Genomic DNA, 16,422 nt, shown 5'->3' on the forward strand with positions numbered 1-16,422 from the left:
TGAAAAGGCAATCTTTACTGTGGCGTGATGCAAACTGCACCTGACAAGCATCAAAAACTGCAATTGGAGTCAGAAAACCTCCTGCATAAGCAGTCCTATTCCTTTGTTCAAGAGGAGCTCCAACGTACAACAAAAGCTGTCTATGGGCAGAGTGCACGTGCACACACGTGTTTCTGCACCTATGTGCTCGTGCATGAGCATAGTTTTACTTTTTGTGTATACAGCATTTTCCTTGGTGTTTGTGTTTACACGCCAGGCCTCCCTTCTGTGACTCACAGCAACATTGATTTATGCATTGCCTTTGAGAGTGTGTGTGTGCGTGCGTGCGTGCGCGCGCGCCAGCTATAATTGGTATTCAAATCTCCTCCCACAAGTGCGTCCAACTGCTGCCGTTTTTCAACCGCCAGAGCCCGAGCCAAGGTCCAAACAGCAGGATGGGGAACAAGCTCAAACGGATGACTCTCATTGCACACATTCAAATAAACAAATGGAGGTGATTTAATGCACACGGCGATAAGGCCGGTGGTAATGGAGGCAAGGGAAGGACGGGGAGGAGGTGGAGGAAAATAAGTGATGGAGGGACGTTTGTTTTTTTGAGGTCGGTCAGCAGAGATGGAGTTAACAGCGTGCGTTATACTGTACGCGGAGGGTGTGTAAGTTTGGCCCACAGCTGCTGTGGATCAGCCACCCCCACAACGCCATGCACTTGGCGCACAAACACATTCTGTGTGCAAGTCATTGTGTGTGTGTGTGTGTGTGTGTGTGTGTGTGTGTGTGTGTGTGTGTGTGTGTGTGTGTCCCTCAGGCCTGCCCGTCAGACACACTGTGAAGTGTTTCTGCCTTTCTTCTCCCTCTCCTCTCTTTCCCTCCCTTGCTCTTGTCTGTCTTTCTTGTTCTGTCCATCTCTTCGTCTCCTCCTCCTTCGTTGGACCAAGGCGGGCCAAGGCTCCGAGCCGCGCCATCATCACAGCACCCTCTCAATCTATCTGTCCGCTCATCCGTCTATCTGCCCAATCAATCTGTCCATCTCTATCCTAGCATAATAACAGTCACCATCCCCCCACACCCTCCCACTTTTCCCTTCCTCTTAATTGATTGACGTTTTTTTTCTCTGGAGGTAAAATAACCATTACATCATGATTTGTTATATGACATTGTTTAAAAAAATCATACATATGTGTACATGTGCTTTGTGTTTAGAAACAAACCGTCTTAACACGTCCCCCTCTCCCTCCTTCCTCCTTCCTCCATCCACTCCCCGCCTGCAACACCCCTCCACCCCCCGGCCCCCTTGTCTCTCCCGGGCCCCTGTCAGTGGCTAGATTAATGACAGTGATCAGTGAGCAGCCCCCAGCAGAGGTTGCCTGCAGCTCAAGCAAAACTGTACGCATGCACACACGGCGACGAACACATGCAAACAAACAAAAAAAACATCTTTCACAGTATACTTCAGTTAAACTAACATACAATCGCCCACACACTCATGCAAATATAGATGAACCATGCACTGCACTTGGAGCAGACGTACAAATACACACACGCACACACACACACACACAGGAGGAGGAATCAATGCACAGGGCACGGTGAGGTTGGTGTCAGTGCAGCCAGGAGAACGTCTACGGAGCAAAAGCAGCTTTCCCATCTGTAAGCTACAAGAGACATCAACACAGCACAGCAAAGGTGACAATGCCCCGCCGAGCGCTTAACCCCCTCACTGCCTCCGGACCAGGTAAACAAAACCCCACCGGGCACAACAACCACGGGATGCGCGCCGTTGAAGCAGCAATCCGTGCGCGCTCCCCTCGTTACGGTCAGAACCGCTGAGGCTTTGGGTGGAATTCAAAAAAAGGTTTGTTTGGAGTCTGCATCACACGGGACACCATGACGCCCAGGTCGTTCGCAGTTATGAACTGCAGATGCACCGCTATGGGTAGTGACCACGAAACACCGTGCACCGTGACGGAGGCGACGCGGAGCTGTCCTAAGCCGCGGTGTTCCACAGTGGGGGGGGGAGACAGCAAAGCAACAAAGGGCACACGGCGGGTGCCGTCAGGGGGGCTGCGCGACGGATCGCTTGATGTCACTGTGTCTGAGGAAAGTGTGGTCTCCAAAGGTCCCGTCAGCAGCTCGCGCTTGTGTAGAATATGAATTCAGTGACACGACACCACCACCGCCGCCGCCGCCGAGTCCGGCGCGCGGGATACGCGCCTGGTCCACTGCGGGCATTTGTTACGCGCTCCCATGTGGCTGTCAGTGTTCACCCGGAGCCCTGTGCGCGCCTGGTTCCGTGCACAGAAGGGGGACATAGTCTGTGTCACGACATGTTTTCACGGTCTGCCCGACGGACGGACGGGGGGGGGGGGGGCTAATATAAATTCTATGACGCACAAGGGTCAAGTAGATTTCTTAAAACATTTCCCGTGTGGGCGAAAAGAGCAAATGGCGAGCCCGTGCCGTGCCTGTTTCACTTTTGTTTTCATTCCGGGGGGTCTTTCCAGCTTATCACTTTGGAGAAGTGGTCAACACAATGACTCATATCCCAAGTATATGGAGAGAGAAAAAAACGGTTGCAGACCCTACCTGCGCAAAGGGGCTTTGATTCGAATTAACCAGTGGTGAAACACTAATAAACGGTCCGCAGGACGGTGGTAGACTGAAAGAAACCTGCACGTGTGGTCGTCCCGCGGAGCGCTCCCCCTTCCTCCCCCTCGCCTGGCAGTGTTCTCCTGGTTCTTCTTTGGGGGGGGAAACTTCGGCAAACTTGCACTGGGAAGCCCCCCCAACACATCTGGGGGGGGGGGGGGGGGGGGGGGGGGGGCACATTCACATTCACATAGCACTCATTCACACGAGCCTTACCGGTGCGCACCAAGCAGGCGACTGTGATGACGGTGAGCGGGACGCAGTAGTTCCACACGGTCGCGAAAGCCATCGCCGTCGCCGATATTCCCCCCGGTCGGACGTCTTGCTCAGTATTCCTCTTCCTCGAAGAAATCAGAGTGACAGGAACCCGCAGGTTCACTCTCCGGCGGCGCCTGCAGCGTCTGTGCGTGTGCGTGTGTGTGTGAGTGAGTGAGAGAGTGAGCGCGAGTGGTGTCAGTGTTTGTGTGCGCGACAGTGCTCGGAGGAGTGTGTGTGTGTGTGTTTTATCAAGCGCTCAGTGCGCAACAGCGGGTGCTCACATAGTAATGTTCCCTTTCTTTCTCTCTCTCACGCACACGCACGCACGCCCGCACACAATTCCTCTGCCTGCGAGTGCCTGGATGTGACGGACGAGCCGGTCTTTCTTGGTTTCTCTCCACTGTAAGAGTATTTAAAATCTTGCCAATGAGGCGGGCCTGCGTGCCATCCTGGCCAATTGCAGAGAGCAGGAGCAGGTGGAGGGGATGTGCGGATGAGATGGAGGGGCTGGGCTTAAAAAAAAGAGGAAGAAGGGAATAGGCTATACTGAAGGAGAGCGCTGTGGGGGTGAGGGGGTGGGGGGTGGGGGCTGCATCTTCCAATTAATTGCGCTCAATTCGCTCTAAACGTGATTGATAACCAACATTAACTTTCAGACGCAAATAACCAATTTATTTCAAATTCAGCTCCGCGGACCGAAGAGGGTGCGCTCCACAATGATTAAGATGATGAAAATGAAGCAGATGTTTATTGCGGGGCAGAGACAACAATGTTGCAGTCATTTATTGTTCGCCGGAGTCAATTGGAAAAAAGATGCAGATTAATCAGTGACTTTATTCTGTGTGTGTGTGTGTGTGTGTGTGTGTGTGTGTGTGTGTGTGTGTGTGTGCGTGTGCGTGTGTGTGCTTGTGTGTGTGTGTGTTGATTCATTTGCATGTCAGGCGACTCACCTTTTTCTATTCTATTCTGATGGCAGGATGTTTTTTTTTATTATAAGACTTTATAACCATTTTTTGCCTATTTGAGCAACAACAACAACAGGACGCTATAGTCGCATGATCTCATATGAACGGGGCCCTGAAGTGCAAACCACAACAGCAACTTACACAAGTTAACAGCAAAACGCCACGACACAACACAACTTGCCACAACAGCAACACAACCCACCACAACACAACAGCAACTCGCCACAACACAACACAACAGCAAAACGCCACAACACAACAGCAAATCACACAACACAACAGCAAATCGACGCAACACAACAGCATTGGTGAAACTCTGCAAAGTGAGGAAATGGTAAGTAAGTATTGGACACTGATCCTCTTCCTAATTGGTTGCACAGTCTGTCATTTACAATGCTTAAGTTAACGTTCGCAGTTTCTCCATCGGTAGTGAAGGGGAAAGGTACTGTGTAAAGAGAAACATATAAAGACAGGAGTTACAATATGTATTATCCGTGTTATCACTCAGTTATGTTCGTGATAGTCACGCCATAACACCGGCCTGGGACGTTTATCAAGCCAGCGGTTCCCGACCACGGCTGAAGTCAGTTTCAAGTTGGATACAAAACTAATTCCAACACGGTTACGTACCACGGGCTGGTGTTATGGCGAGTTCTGCTTCGATTGAGCCAAATTGACCAGAAACATAAGCTGGTAAAAACCACAGATCTCCAGAAATAAAGTTACAGTGTGGATGCAATATTCGGCAGAGGCTACTTTCGCCCCGCTGTCGTGTTGTGTGAATTGCTGTCGTGTTGTGTGAATTGCTGTTGTGTTGTGTGAATTGCTGTCGTGTTGTGTGAATTGAAGTCGCGTTGTGGTGAATTGCTCTCGCCTTGTGTGAGTTGCTGTCGTGTTGTGTGAGTTGTTGTCGTGTTGTGTGAATTGATGTCGCGTTGTGGTGAATTGCTGTCGCGTTGTGTGAGTTGTTGTCGTGTTGTGGGAATTGTTGTCGTGTTGTGGTGTGCTGTCGTGGTTGGCACTTCAGGGCCACCGTACTTATGTGCAGGAGCAGCGTCAAGTCGGGAGACATTTTCTTGTAGGAGCTGCGTTGTCGACGAAAATGTGCACAGGACTCATCAAGGAGAGCCGGGAACAGACCTGATTGTGTTCAGTTAATTCGCCGTTCAGAGTGAAGGTAATGGCCCAGAACAAAAAACTTGTGAGCCAGTGTTTCTGCTCATCTGTAGTCAGGGCCTATTAGGTCCTGCTAAAGGGCCTCTTTAAATGTACCCTCATGCTGTGGCCATAGTTTGCCCATAATTGTGTTTTCTAGTCAGAGAGCGCAGCTCCATTATGGAAATTGTTTCTGTTTCCACATCTCCTTTTTTCCGCCTCCCTCCCTAATCTACTGTTATACCATGGGCTCCTCAGAGCCACCAATAAGGCTTGAATGTGTGTTTCTTGGAAACTGTATCGTTGGCGCCCCCCTCAGGTAACATTGGACGTAGCACGTCATGGGTCTGAAATCTGCTTTGGCGTCTCTCTCATCTGCCACAAATCCTCCAGACACTTCTGGTCAGTTTGGTTCAAATAGTCAGAGAAGTTCAAACTGGCAGTGAGGCTTCAAAGTGGTCGGTTAGCATTAAAATTAATATTTCTGCCCTTGACTTCCGCAAAGTTGCTTTGAGCGCTTGCCTCATATCTGACCTCGACTCGTGGATCTGTGTGAAAGTCTCAGCTCCAGGCTCTCTCCCTCTCTCTCTCTCTCTCTCTCTCTCTCTCTGCTAAGTGAGTTTCTTTCTTGACATATGTTTTAACCTTGTTGTTTTGGCGAGGTTAATTTGCACCCCCCCCGTTCGTTTCCCAATTCCCATCCCATCCCATTCTTCCCTGTCAGCCTCTCTGCGAGTGTTTGTTCCCCACTTGGCAGGGAGTCAGTGGCAGTCGCTCCCGCGCACCAGATGGGGCATTGTCAGGAAGTAATGAGGGAAAACACCTGCTTCACCAGCAAACTTCACTCCTTCATTTTCAGACGTTCGACACAGCATATGCAAGATGAACACACAAAAACCAAGTGACCGTGACGAGGAACAGCAGTGGCCGATGGCATACGGTTGCAAATATCTGGCACATTGGGGCATTAGTCAATGAGGTGTCATGTTGGGTATATGTCACCTTTGCGTGTAGGTTTGTGTACCGGGGGGCTTTCAGGACGTTTGCCTATACCTGACTTGGGATCCAGACTGGACAAAGCATTCCGGCTGCTCTGTATTCTGTGCACAGCTCCTGCATCGCCCTGAGCTGTTGCCCGGTGGCTTATCCATGAGGCACTATCAAGGTCAAAATGTCACTGTAAACCGTACCTCTCTCTCCCCCTCAACCAGAGCCTTGTACCTCAGGGAAAGCTCCACTCTGTGAAGTTCCTGATACATAATCTTGTCTTTTCTAGCCAACCGAATGAAGCCCCTGGACCAAAGCCCACTAGGGAGCACTCAGCTTTTCACTCATGAATGACTCAAAGGCCAAAACAAAATGATGCTCGCTGGCATTTCACATGCAGGAGGGCATTTTGAATTTACAGCATTGGATTTTTTTTTCGATTTTTTTTTTTTCACAGAGCGTGACTCTTTTTCTTAAAATAAAATCTTTCTATTTTGGTTATAGCCTCCCTATCTAGGATTGGCCATAAGATAGAAAGCAAGCAGAAGTTGGAAGAGTTGCAGAAGAAATACAAGGAGTCTGTTTAAAATACTCGGCAAGGGATGGAGGCGAGCTGCACGGGGGGTTTGAATAATCAGTTTAATAACATTATCCTGGCTGTGCTCTGTGGCGCATGCACACGTTAATGGAGTGTCAGTGTTGAACTGCCACTTCGCCCATTATTAACGATGGCCTACGGTCAACCACACACCGATAATAAAACCGCATAAAACCCAACATAACTTCAACAGACAAGTGTAATGAAATTCTCAGCGTTATGGGCACAAGTTATGGTAATAAGTGATGGTGCCGTGGCGCGGCGGTAAGGGTTACAAGGCAACAGAGGAGAAAATTAAAAAAGATGAAGTTGTAGGCTACGATGATTATTTTTTCGGGGAATCAGAAAAAAAACTAGACTAAATCTGGTCCAGCAGCAGAGGGGCTTGTCGTGGCTGCTCTTACGATGAATAGGCAAGGCTGCAAGGTTACCTGACTTTGTGTAGATGTGAAGGTAATGTGTTTTGCTTTTTGAGCCGAACTGACAGAGGACGTTGTTTTTTTCCTGCTTCCTGGCAGATGGGGGGGCAGGCCCAGAACTATGAGTTAAAGTCATTGCTTTGGTGTAAGGTCTTACATACTGAAAGGTATAAGGTTGGTAAACAAGCTGATGCAAGACAGAGACAGCACTGGATCAAGAAGATGTGCGGCCAAACAAGCGCGCGTGTCAGGCTTTCAGCACGTCGTCAATATTCCCCAGTCTCCTTTCTATCTCTGAAGTGGAACAAAATCAATGGCACACAGAAGCACAGTAACAAAAAAATGAAAAAAGAAGCCATTTAATAGAGAAGAAATCCAAAGTACAGTAAATTAAATTGTAGAGTGCAATGTGCTCAAGAGCTGTCGATGATAACATTTTCACAGATTCTTTGTGCTGGTTGTTCTTTGGAATAACAACGAAAATAGGTTCAAAGGGAAACCAATCAACAAAATAAATCCTTAACCTATAACCCAATAGGTTCATTCGTAATACAGCAGAGTAATTATGTTTGCAGAAAAGGACAGAATTGCGTCTTCCGTCACGTCTTTTCATCTCAGTGCAGTGAACAAGAATTACCCCCCACCCCCCAAACATCGCTTTTGGTAAGAATGTAGCTCAACATTTTCCACGCTGCAGAATAAATGAAGATAAAATTGCCCACCTTTCTGTTCCTGACGCATAACTGCAATCACCCGCAAGCAAAGCGCCCTCTATGTCTCTAAAGAAAATCCCTTGCCCTTCAGTTTGTTTTTCATACCCAGCTTGCCGCTTATTTTGATTCCCGACAGTCTTTCAATAAGTTTGCCTCCCCTCCTTCCCTCCTTTCCCAATGTGACCATCCATAACCCTATACCATTTCCTCCTACTTTAAGTATACTTTCTGTGCCATCCCTCATTTTCCCACCACCCTCTCCATCTTCCGTGTCTCTCGCTCTATCTTCCTCCCCCATCTCCTCATCCTTCCACCTGCCTTTGCAGTCACACCAAAGGCTGTTTGTCTCCGCAGGCAGAGGGTAGGGATTCGGAGCTGCCTTTGTAGATGGGCTTTTTCTGAGACCGGTCGTCACTGTAGAGAGAGAGAGGGGAAGAGAAGGAAAGACAGAGGAGCATGATTACCAGTATATCGACCTCCCAGTAGGCACTAGCAAAGTATAAGTTAGGAAATTGTAGACTAGAACTGAGCGATGGAGCCACACCTGGCCAGTGATTTGAAAGTGCATTTGTCTCGCTTGCGCTCTCTGTCTGTCTTTGTACACACATGCTCATATACTCAGGGCAGCACATGCCCAGCCACATCTGTAAGGATTAAACTATTGTTCCTTCAATGCCACCACTAGGACAAAATGAAGGAAGTGTGCTCTTATGCTCTTATGGTGGAACTTATGGAAATCCTGTCTTTTTTCAGCCCTCAAAGAAGTTAATGAGCAAAGCTGCACGGGGTCAGGTGTACCTGCACACGCTGTCAAAATACGGGTTTAATAGGAATATTCCACTAATGTTCTCATCATTGCTGCAGCCATTTTCATACTGTCACAGAGGTCAACCCGGTGCTATTAGCCCAGGCTTTGCATAAGTAGAAAGTGTGTGGAAAGACGCGCGGGGCAGAGGAGGGAGCACGGAAGAGATCAAGGCTGGGGTCAAGTAGGTCAGACCTGCACAGGCAGACTGATATTGAGTGTGGGTGAGGCTTTTTAAAACACAAGTAAACGTCTGCACATTTCACACAATGTGAGGTATATACCAAGTGCACACTGGCACACAAAATACCCACACAGTATCTGAAATGGCCCTGGTTCTATCGCACGAGGCAAATAATGCAGAAATAGCCATATCTGTAATATAAATCAAACTTTGGGAGAGATGGGGGGCTGAGTTAGGGAAAACTGGATGAAGCGTTTCAAAGAAATCAAACAAACACACGCACGCACTCGCTTGTGTTCGGAGGCACATTATCCATCAGATGCTGAACATGATTTAAGATGAAGATCACAGGCGCAGAGCAAAGGGATTGTTTATCATGACGGAGGAGCAGGCACAAACACACACACAGTCGTTTCTTACATGGGTCCCCTGCTGGCCTGGGCCTGCTTGGCCCTGCGGCACAGGAACACGCTCACGGAAAGGATGAACACCAAGAGAGCCACAGCCGCCGCCGAGGTCATCAAAATGAGACGGCCATTACTGGACTCATACCAGGGGGCACCCTCTGTGAGACAGATCAGTCGGACATGAAGGGAAGCATGCATCACATGGAATCTCAAATCAGCTAAACTATGAGCTTGCCGCCTCCAGGCAAAGCTCCTGACAGCACCTCCTGTTTGTTTGTGGAAGAAAACAGTGTATGTTGGTCTGTGATGATTCAAAAAAATTATGAATAAATGATTATCCCCATCACGTGTATCAATTTTCTAAATTTCCAAATAGCATCTGACGTTCTGAAACCTTTCTTTAGAGCACTGGAAAAAAAGGTAAACATTTAAAAAAATGAAGGTTATGACAATTTCAAGAGGCAACACACAAAATACATTGTGTGCTCACATATTCAGCAATTGCTTATGTACAGAGGATTTCTTGGCAGCCGGAGTCACACGGGATTGCACCGGGAATTTTTTACGGAAGGTTTGCGGTTGCTATTGTCGTGCAAGTTAAAGGCACCAGCAGTGACATGCAACCTTTGCTCAAAGGACCGTCCAGGGGCGAGCAAACATTATTCCAGCATCGAATAATTATTACCTTCTTAATTAGTACACGTGCTTCAGAGAAGATACTGGAGACACGGTGGAGCTCAGTGACCAATGAGTCAATTGCAGTGGTAATAAGATAACTCTACCATAATAAATAACACGCATTGGCTTAATTGCATTTTTAGAGGTTGTGTAATTTCAGTGATTGAAGTCCCAAGGCTTATGAATTCTGCCGGGTGGGAGGAGGGTGTTTCAAAACGGCGGTGCATTAACACGGCGCCGTCATCTCACAGGTCACTGATAAAGATGATGGAGATAGATGAAGTGCTGTGAATTGGATTAGTTATAATGTTGTAATGAAATTAGTCCTCCTACTTGAATACAAGATTCATGTTTCACGAGCAACGACGAGACAAGATTTGTCAGTCATACTGATTTCAGACAAAGACAAATTGTCACTCTGCAGGCAGCTGTCTTTACGAGCTGACAGACTTTTTAACTTCTGATCAGGGAGTTACTAGTGACTGTCATCTATTATTATCATGTACTGTGTACTTTCTGATGGTTTTATGAAGTCCCGTGTGGGGGCATCTAAATCATTTGAGGACGAAAAGATAGATGAAATAAAATGATAGATGAAATAAAACAAGAGCACTAGCCAAGGCGGGACACTGGTAAAGAATCCTTCAAAAACACATTATTATTTTTTCGGGGGGAGGAATCCAGATTTAATCACCTGTTACCTGAGACCTTTTATCTTTGTTCAAATCCCTCCTACACTTTTGGACTAATCCTGCTAAAAAAAACAACAACAAGCCAACAAACCGAACATGACCCCCTCGGCTGAGGTAATGAAATAAAATCAAGCAATCCTAAAAACATGTAATATCATGATTATAAAGCACAAAAATTCAACTTCTAATTGCTCTGTGTTATGTATGTTTGTTGAAAAGAATATCAAAGGTCAGGTAAAATCATTTTTTATGTTGGAATTATCCTCTCATGCTTTCAAGTAAGTGCTGTTGTCCTTTGACATTTTGGAGGTAATTTCATTTGGGACTTTCTGTCGCCTTTTCAGCCTCCTTCCTACTTTTTCAGAATTTCTATCGCAATTAAATTGAACCTCAACCCTGTTCCTTAAAAAGGGCATGACATGGTTTATACAAGGTTTTACAACTTCCTCTTACGCACCTGGTGCGGTAAACACCTGACCTTCCTGGTCATATCTAAATTTCCTAACAGTTATGAAGAAATACCAAACCAGTTTTTTGGAAAGGGGAAGTGAGAAAGAAACCAAAACAGCTGGAGGCTCACTCAGTACAAAGAGCCTTTCTTACCTGGAAGTACGGTGATTCTGACGGTGCGTTTCTTGCTGAGCGACTCCACGGAACGATGACTAGCCATGCATGTGTACTGTCCTTCGGCCGCCGCGCTCACCTTGTTCAGGGTCAGCGTGGAGGAAGGCAGGATCCAGTCGCTGCCCTGAAATGCAAAGACAGAGACATGCGAGAGAGCGTGTGAGAGAGCGGGACAAACACAAATGTGGGCAGAAACAATATTCCACTGGCCAGATTGTTCGCAGCGCATTGAGACAAATTAGAAGAAAGTTTAAATTGTGCTTAGCTGAGAGCACAAGAGAAGACTAAACAATGCAGGTTGATAAAAGGGACAGAAAGAGAAAAGGAACACATTTATCATATATGACAAGGGTAGAAAAGGGAGGGAGAAGAAGAGGTGTAAAAGAGACAGACAGCGTTATTGAATTGTGGGAAGAGGGACAAAGAAAAAAGGCAAAATAGGACGAGATGGGGGGAAATGGAGAGACTGCCAATGGTGGTGGGACAGAGACAGAAACATCTGCTTGTGTGTGGCCCTCAGACAGCAGGCCGCAAGGTCCCGGAGGAAGTGTGTTTACCTGGACGGTAATCCCAAATGAATGAACACACACTGACACAAGTCAATAACCCAGATAACGCCATCATCCGCAAAGAATTATGTTGCTGCGGCGACACACTGTTAACACAACACATAATGAGATGGCAAGGGAGCGGGATGAATTGTTGACACAAAAATAGCAGCACTATTATGAGACAGAGCCCAACATGGGAGGAAAAAAATAATGGGCCAAACACAAGGATTGGAAAAACAAATGAACGTGGAGAAAGGGGGTAAAAAAAAAAAAAAGACATTACACCATGCAAATGATTTGGCTCCTGAGAGCTGGAGCTCCTGCCAAGAAAGTCCATTTCAATTTGAATGGATCTGAATTAAGAGGATTTCCCATAAAGGCCAGGTCTGGCCAAAGCAGTATTTTGTATGCAAATCCACTGGCTCCCAAAGCAGTGGCCCGTTGCTGCCTCTGTGCTGCTGTCATTACCAGGGGCCAGTGTGTCCATGGCGACTGTCTGTCAAAGTGGGCCACGCTGATGCCACTTCCGGCACCATATCCATTGCTGTCCAACATACAGTGGGGCTCACACACACACACACACACACAGAAAAAAAGACACACAAACAAGGCACCCATCAAACGCTCCGCCTCGTCTTTTCCCTCCCCTCGGATGTGTCATTCCTCTTTTCCTAAGGTCTTGTGACTTATGTAAATGCTGCGCGAGTACATCGACAGGTGAATCACGCCGCTGAGCCAAACTGAGCCGCTGAGCCAAACGATTCCAGGCGACGGACCTGTCACTCGCGCCGACAATAACTTCAGCAAAATGTCAGCGCTGCGTACTTAACCGATTATGACACACACCGGCAGCACTGCACGCGACCACGTGGCGGACAAACAGCATTAGTTGTATGAAATGTGCACTGAATTGGATTTGCACTTGTAAGCCCATTTTAAAACCAGGATTAGCGGTGACCCTTTAACAAGTGTATTAACCCCACACCAATTTTTTTCAAGAAGAATAACAAAAGAGGAAACTTGGCTATTACGTCTGCCCGTTCCCGAGACATCCTCACAGCTTCATTACACCTGTTACCCTCGAGTGGCGGCGGTGGTGATTTCGATGACACATTGAAAGTGCAATACCATATTGTCATCAGAAGGGCACAGCGCCTCTGCCAGCTCATCAACTCTGTTCTTGTTTCACTTGTCTGTTGTCACAATAGCATTTTACACCGAGATGTCTTAATTTCCCCCGGGCGAGGGGTTTCTTCAGCCAGCGAAGAGCCCAGTTGAATAATTCAATGCCGGTTAACCAAACACACACAAAAAAAAAATCATTAGAAATCTCTTCACATAATTGTTTTCAGGTTGACTGGCTCTTGTCTAGACCTCATTACACTATTAATCCTCTGTAAGTGGGCAAGTTGCAATCCCCTTCGAGAGGTGGGCCTAAGCCAACCGGTCACTTAAACACAGAGCACTTTGGAGGGGATAGAAAGACAAAAGGCGAACGGCGTGAGGAAGTCAGGAGGAAAGACAGAGGCGTGCTGGAGGAGGAGAGAAGGTTGAGAGATTGCCTGAAAGAAAAAAAAATCCAAGAGACTGGACGGGAAGGAATAAAGAGGTCACGTCGAAAGGGGGAGGGAAGCGCGCGAGAGAAAGAATGACAAGTATCCAAATCCATGATGAGGACACATTCCTGAGGCGTTCTCACCTCCTTGTGCCAGAAGTAGCTCGGCATCTCCGACGAGCTGGCAGAGCACTTGAGCACCACGTCATCCCCGAGCTGCACCTTCAGCTCCCGCGGGACACCCATGTAGCTGGTGTACCCTTCCCTGATCAGCGACAGCTCTCCCATGTCTGAGGCGTTGCGAGGACAGGGAAGCGCAATGGGGCATTAGTGAAGCAAGAAAGTTAACCGAAGCTTTAAGAGTCATGGGGTGCGACTGAATATACAGTGTGTTTGGCGGTGGCGGCAGCTGGTAAACACATCTTTTGAGTCTATTTGAGCATATGGGCTCAAGTATGAATGCCCCCCCAGTGGTACAGGCAGCACCAAGCAATCGATAATGATGATAATCGGCTTCATCTTATCGAAGTCTTTAGAGAGGCAGTGTTGTGAATAATGGCTCATTTTCTCTTCCATCTCAATAAGTGGCCCACGTCCATCCAGCTCCCGGCTTCTCTCCTCCACTGTCGCCTTCGGGCCTTTTGTCCATTCTAATCTTTGCCTCTTATTGATTCCCCCCCATGAGACCGGGGGGCCTATCGAACAGCGTTACGATTTGTAGATGTGAGGACCACCGAGATGATAGAGGACACTGATGATATGACTAGGTATGCCGCGGATGCCATTTCATGCAATTGTGTGTCCTGCCACGGCACTGCGTCTTTGCTTTTTTTGAAGTGCAGAGATGAGATTCTGAAAAGCCTGTAGTCAACCTATCATAACTAACACAGTGTTTGCATTGGATGTGTACTTTTTTTATTTTGCAGTTGTTTTGTTTGTGCGGCTGCATTGCATAGATATTTCTTGTGCTATTAACTATTAATGTGTTTTTCTGTCTCTCACTGCGAGGAAAGTTGTCTGAAAAAATCTCTCCGCTGGTTGGAAATATGAGTAAAATCACAAGGATTCAGAGTTTCTCTAATATGTTGGGTTTTTTTTCACCCGGACTCTTCACCGATGTGCATTCAGTTTCCCCGTTAGTTAGTAATGTCAGTGTCCGCAGCTATGCCACACATATACTTATAGGAAAAGTGAAACTCGGAAAACTGTGTCTCACTTGCAAGTCGCCTACTGCATTAATCGAGGTTATGAGTATAGATTCCCATTCCTGCAGAAATCTCTTTGGCCTTTGCATAACACAGACACGGAAATTCCAAGGTTTCTCAATGTGGCAAAGGGGAACTATGGTGACACAGAGTCATTGTTTGATAAACTCTCTGCACACAGCTCCCACCCAGCTCCCACTCATATCAACCCCAGCAGCAGGCACTCACAATGAACTTTGATGGCCAGCGGCTCGGAGGAGTTGTCCGGTGCGGTCACATTTTCAGCGTTGGACACACAGCGATAAGGCCCCTCATAGTACTTTCCTGCTTGGGGGATGGACAGCACTAGACTGTCACCGGTCTGCTCAATTTCAGTCAAATAGAAGCACAGTGAGCGCTCATAAACTTGACGCCAGCTCTGTATGTACTGGTGAAGAGAAAGAAATGGGGGGGGGGGGGGACAAAGGGAAACAGAGAAAGGAGAAACTTTCATTTACATATCCAAGTAAATTAAGGTTAACAAAAAAAACATGTAAGATTCTGGGAGGAAAATGACAATCATTTTTGTGGATCATGGCGATGCTAGTTGGTCTGTTTAACTGCATATTCTGAGATTCAGGTGTTATCCAAAAGTGGCATAATCACATCGCAAATTACTCTGTCGAGGATTTTGGTGGATTACATTTAATGTATTACAGATTCTATAAAATCCCCCACTGTGTTAAACCACACAGCAGTCAGCTGCTTGCTGTGATATTTGCATGGAGCTGTTGCCCGTCCAGGGACAGGCGGTGTAAACTGGTTTAGACTATGAAGGCTAGGGAAATGTTTGGTGACTGTTCCGTCCTCCCTTGCATGAACCGACAGCGTCGCTCAAGAGTCATTAAATAATTTTACAATTTGATAATACCTCAAACAGTGACATTAAAACGTTGAGAGGAGAGAGCATTTCCAATTCGTCACTTCTTCCCTTTGTTTTGTGTTCTCTCTCACGCTCGCCCACGCTTTTGTTCCCCCGGCTCACCTTGGAGAAGACCTCAAAGTGGACCTGGCTGATGTTGGCCTCAGAGTCTGTGTACAAGCACTCCAGTGTGACCCTCTCCCCTTCCAGAACCGGATGGGTCGGCCCTTTAATGAGCAAAGTGGCTGCATGTGGACAGAGATTACAGATGCCGGGTTATTGATCACAACATGAATAGATGTGTGTGTGTGTGTGTGTGTGTGTGTGTGTGTGTGTGTGTGTGTGTGTGCGTGTGGGGGGGGGCGAAGGGGTGAAAGCATGTTGAGCTGCACCGGGGATCCAGCTGCTGTTCTGGGTAAAACGTCTTTGAAAACAACCTCTCCCTTTTCCTGCCATTTGTTTCAGGCTCCTGCTGGAAAACTGCCAATACTTTCAATGTCACCATGGCCACATGACCAAGCAGCAAGCAGGTTCATCCACTTTACAGACACTGGTGGCAACAAAGCCAATGCTCCTCCCACTTCCGGGGGGGGGGGGGGGGGGGGATTTACTGCGCAACGCAAATATTTTACTATTGGGGAAACATATCAGTGTTACAGCAGAGTTTGTGTTTCCTCTAGAGGTGCGCACAAACACACACAAAATAAGACATCGGAACAGCAGCTGTATGAACATGATTTACACAAAAAAAAAACAGGAGCAGACAAGAGGACTAAACCAAACATCTATTACAATACGATTCCACTCTTAAAGAAGACTGTAGAACAGTGCACAAGGGAATAAAAAAGCAAACATATTTACCATAACTGCCATGAATCAGGACGACCAGAGCAAAAACAAGAAGTACTTTCATGGCTGCGAAAAAAACCTTTCCAGTGTCAGAAAAACAGTGAGCAGTCCTACGCAGTCTCTTATCAGAAATGAAAGTTTGCTCACTATTTATGTATGAGGCAGTGTGGGAGTGGCTTTCAGTTCTATGTTTGTCAGGAAGCGGGTTCCAATTCTGAAGCACACACACA

General features: G+C 47.1%; 2 protein-coding genes across 2 annotated transcripts in view; both read right to left on the bottom strand.

The window, feature by feature from the left end:
* The window catches only part of cadm4 (cell adhesion molecule 4), a 136,101-nt gene extending 132,807 nt beyond the window's left edge, over positions 1–3,294 (bottom strand). Inside the window, exon 1 of the mRNA XM_035633930.2 lies at positions 2,863–3,294. Within this exon, the coding sequence (XP_035489823.1) occupies positions 2,863–2,935 (73 nt within the window). The 5' untranslated portion in view covers positions 2,936–3,294. The remainder of the gene's footprint in view (positions 1–2,862) is intronic.
* Positions 3,295–7,371: 4,077 nt separating this feature from the next.
* si:ch211-79k12.1 (uncharacterized protein LOC568891 homolog) lies at positions 7,372–16,363 on the bottom strand. Its single transcript, XM_035648110.2, has 7 exons — positions 16,205–16,363; positions 15,467–15,588; positions 14,671–14,869; positions 13,382–13,527; positions 11,111–11,255; positions 9,151–9,295; positions 7,372–8,155 (listed from the first exon to the last, which is right to left on the bottom strand). Exons 1-7 carry the CDS (start codon positions 16,254–16,256, stop codon positions 8,068–8,070), a joined length of 897 nt encoding a protein of 298 aa, XP_035504003.2. The 5' UTR covers positions 16,257–16,363; the 3' UTR covers positions 7,372–8,067.
* Between the last annotated feature and the right edge of the window lie 59 nt (positions 16,364–16,422).

Source organism: Scophthalmus maximus, chromosome 1 (genome assembly GCF_022379125.1).
Source record: "Scophthalmus maximus strain ysfricsl-2021 chromosome 1, ASM2237912v1, whole genome shotgun sequence".
NCBI classification, from domain to species: domain Eukaryota; kingdom Metazoa; phylum Chordata; class Actinopteri; order Pleuronectiformes; family Scophthalmidae; genus Scophthalmus; species Scophthalmus maximus.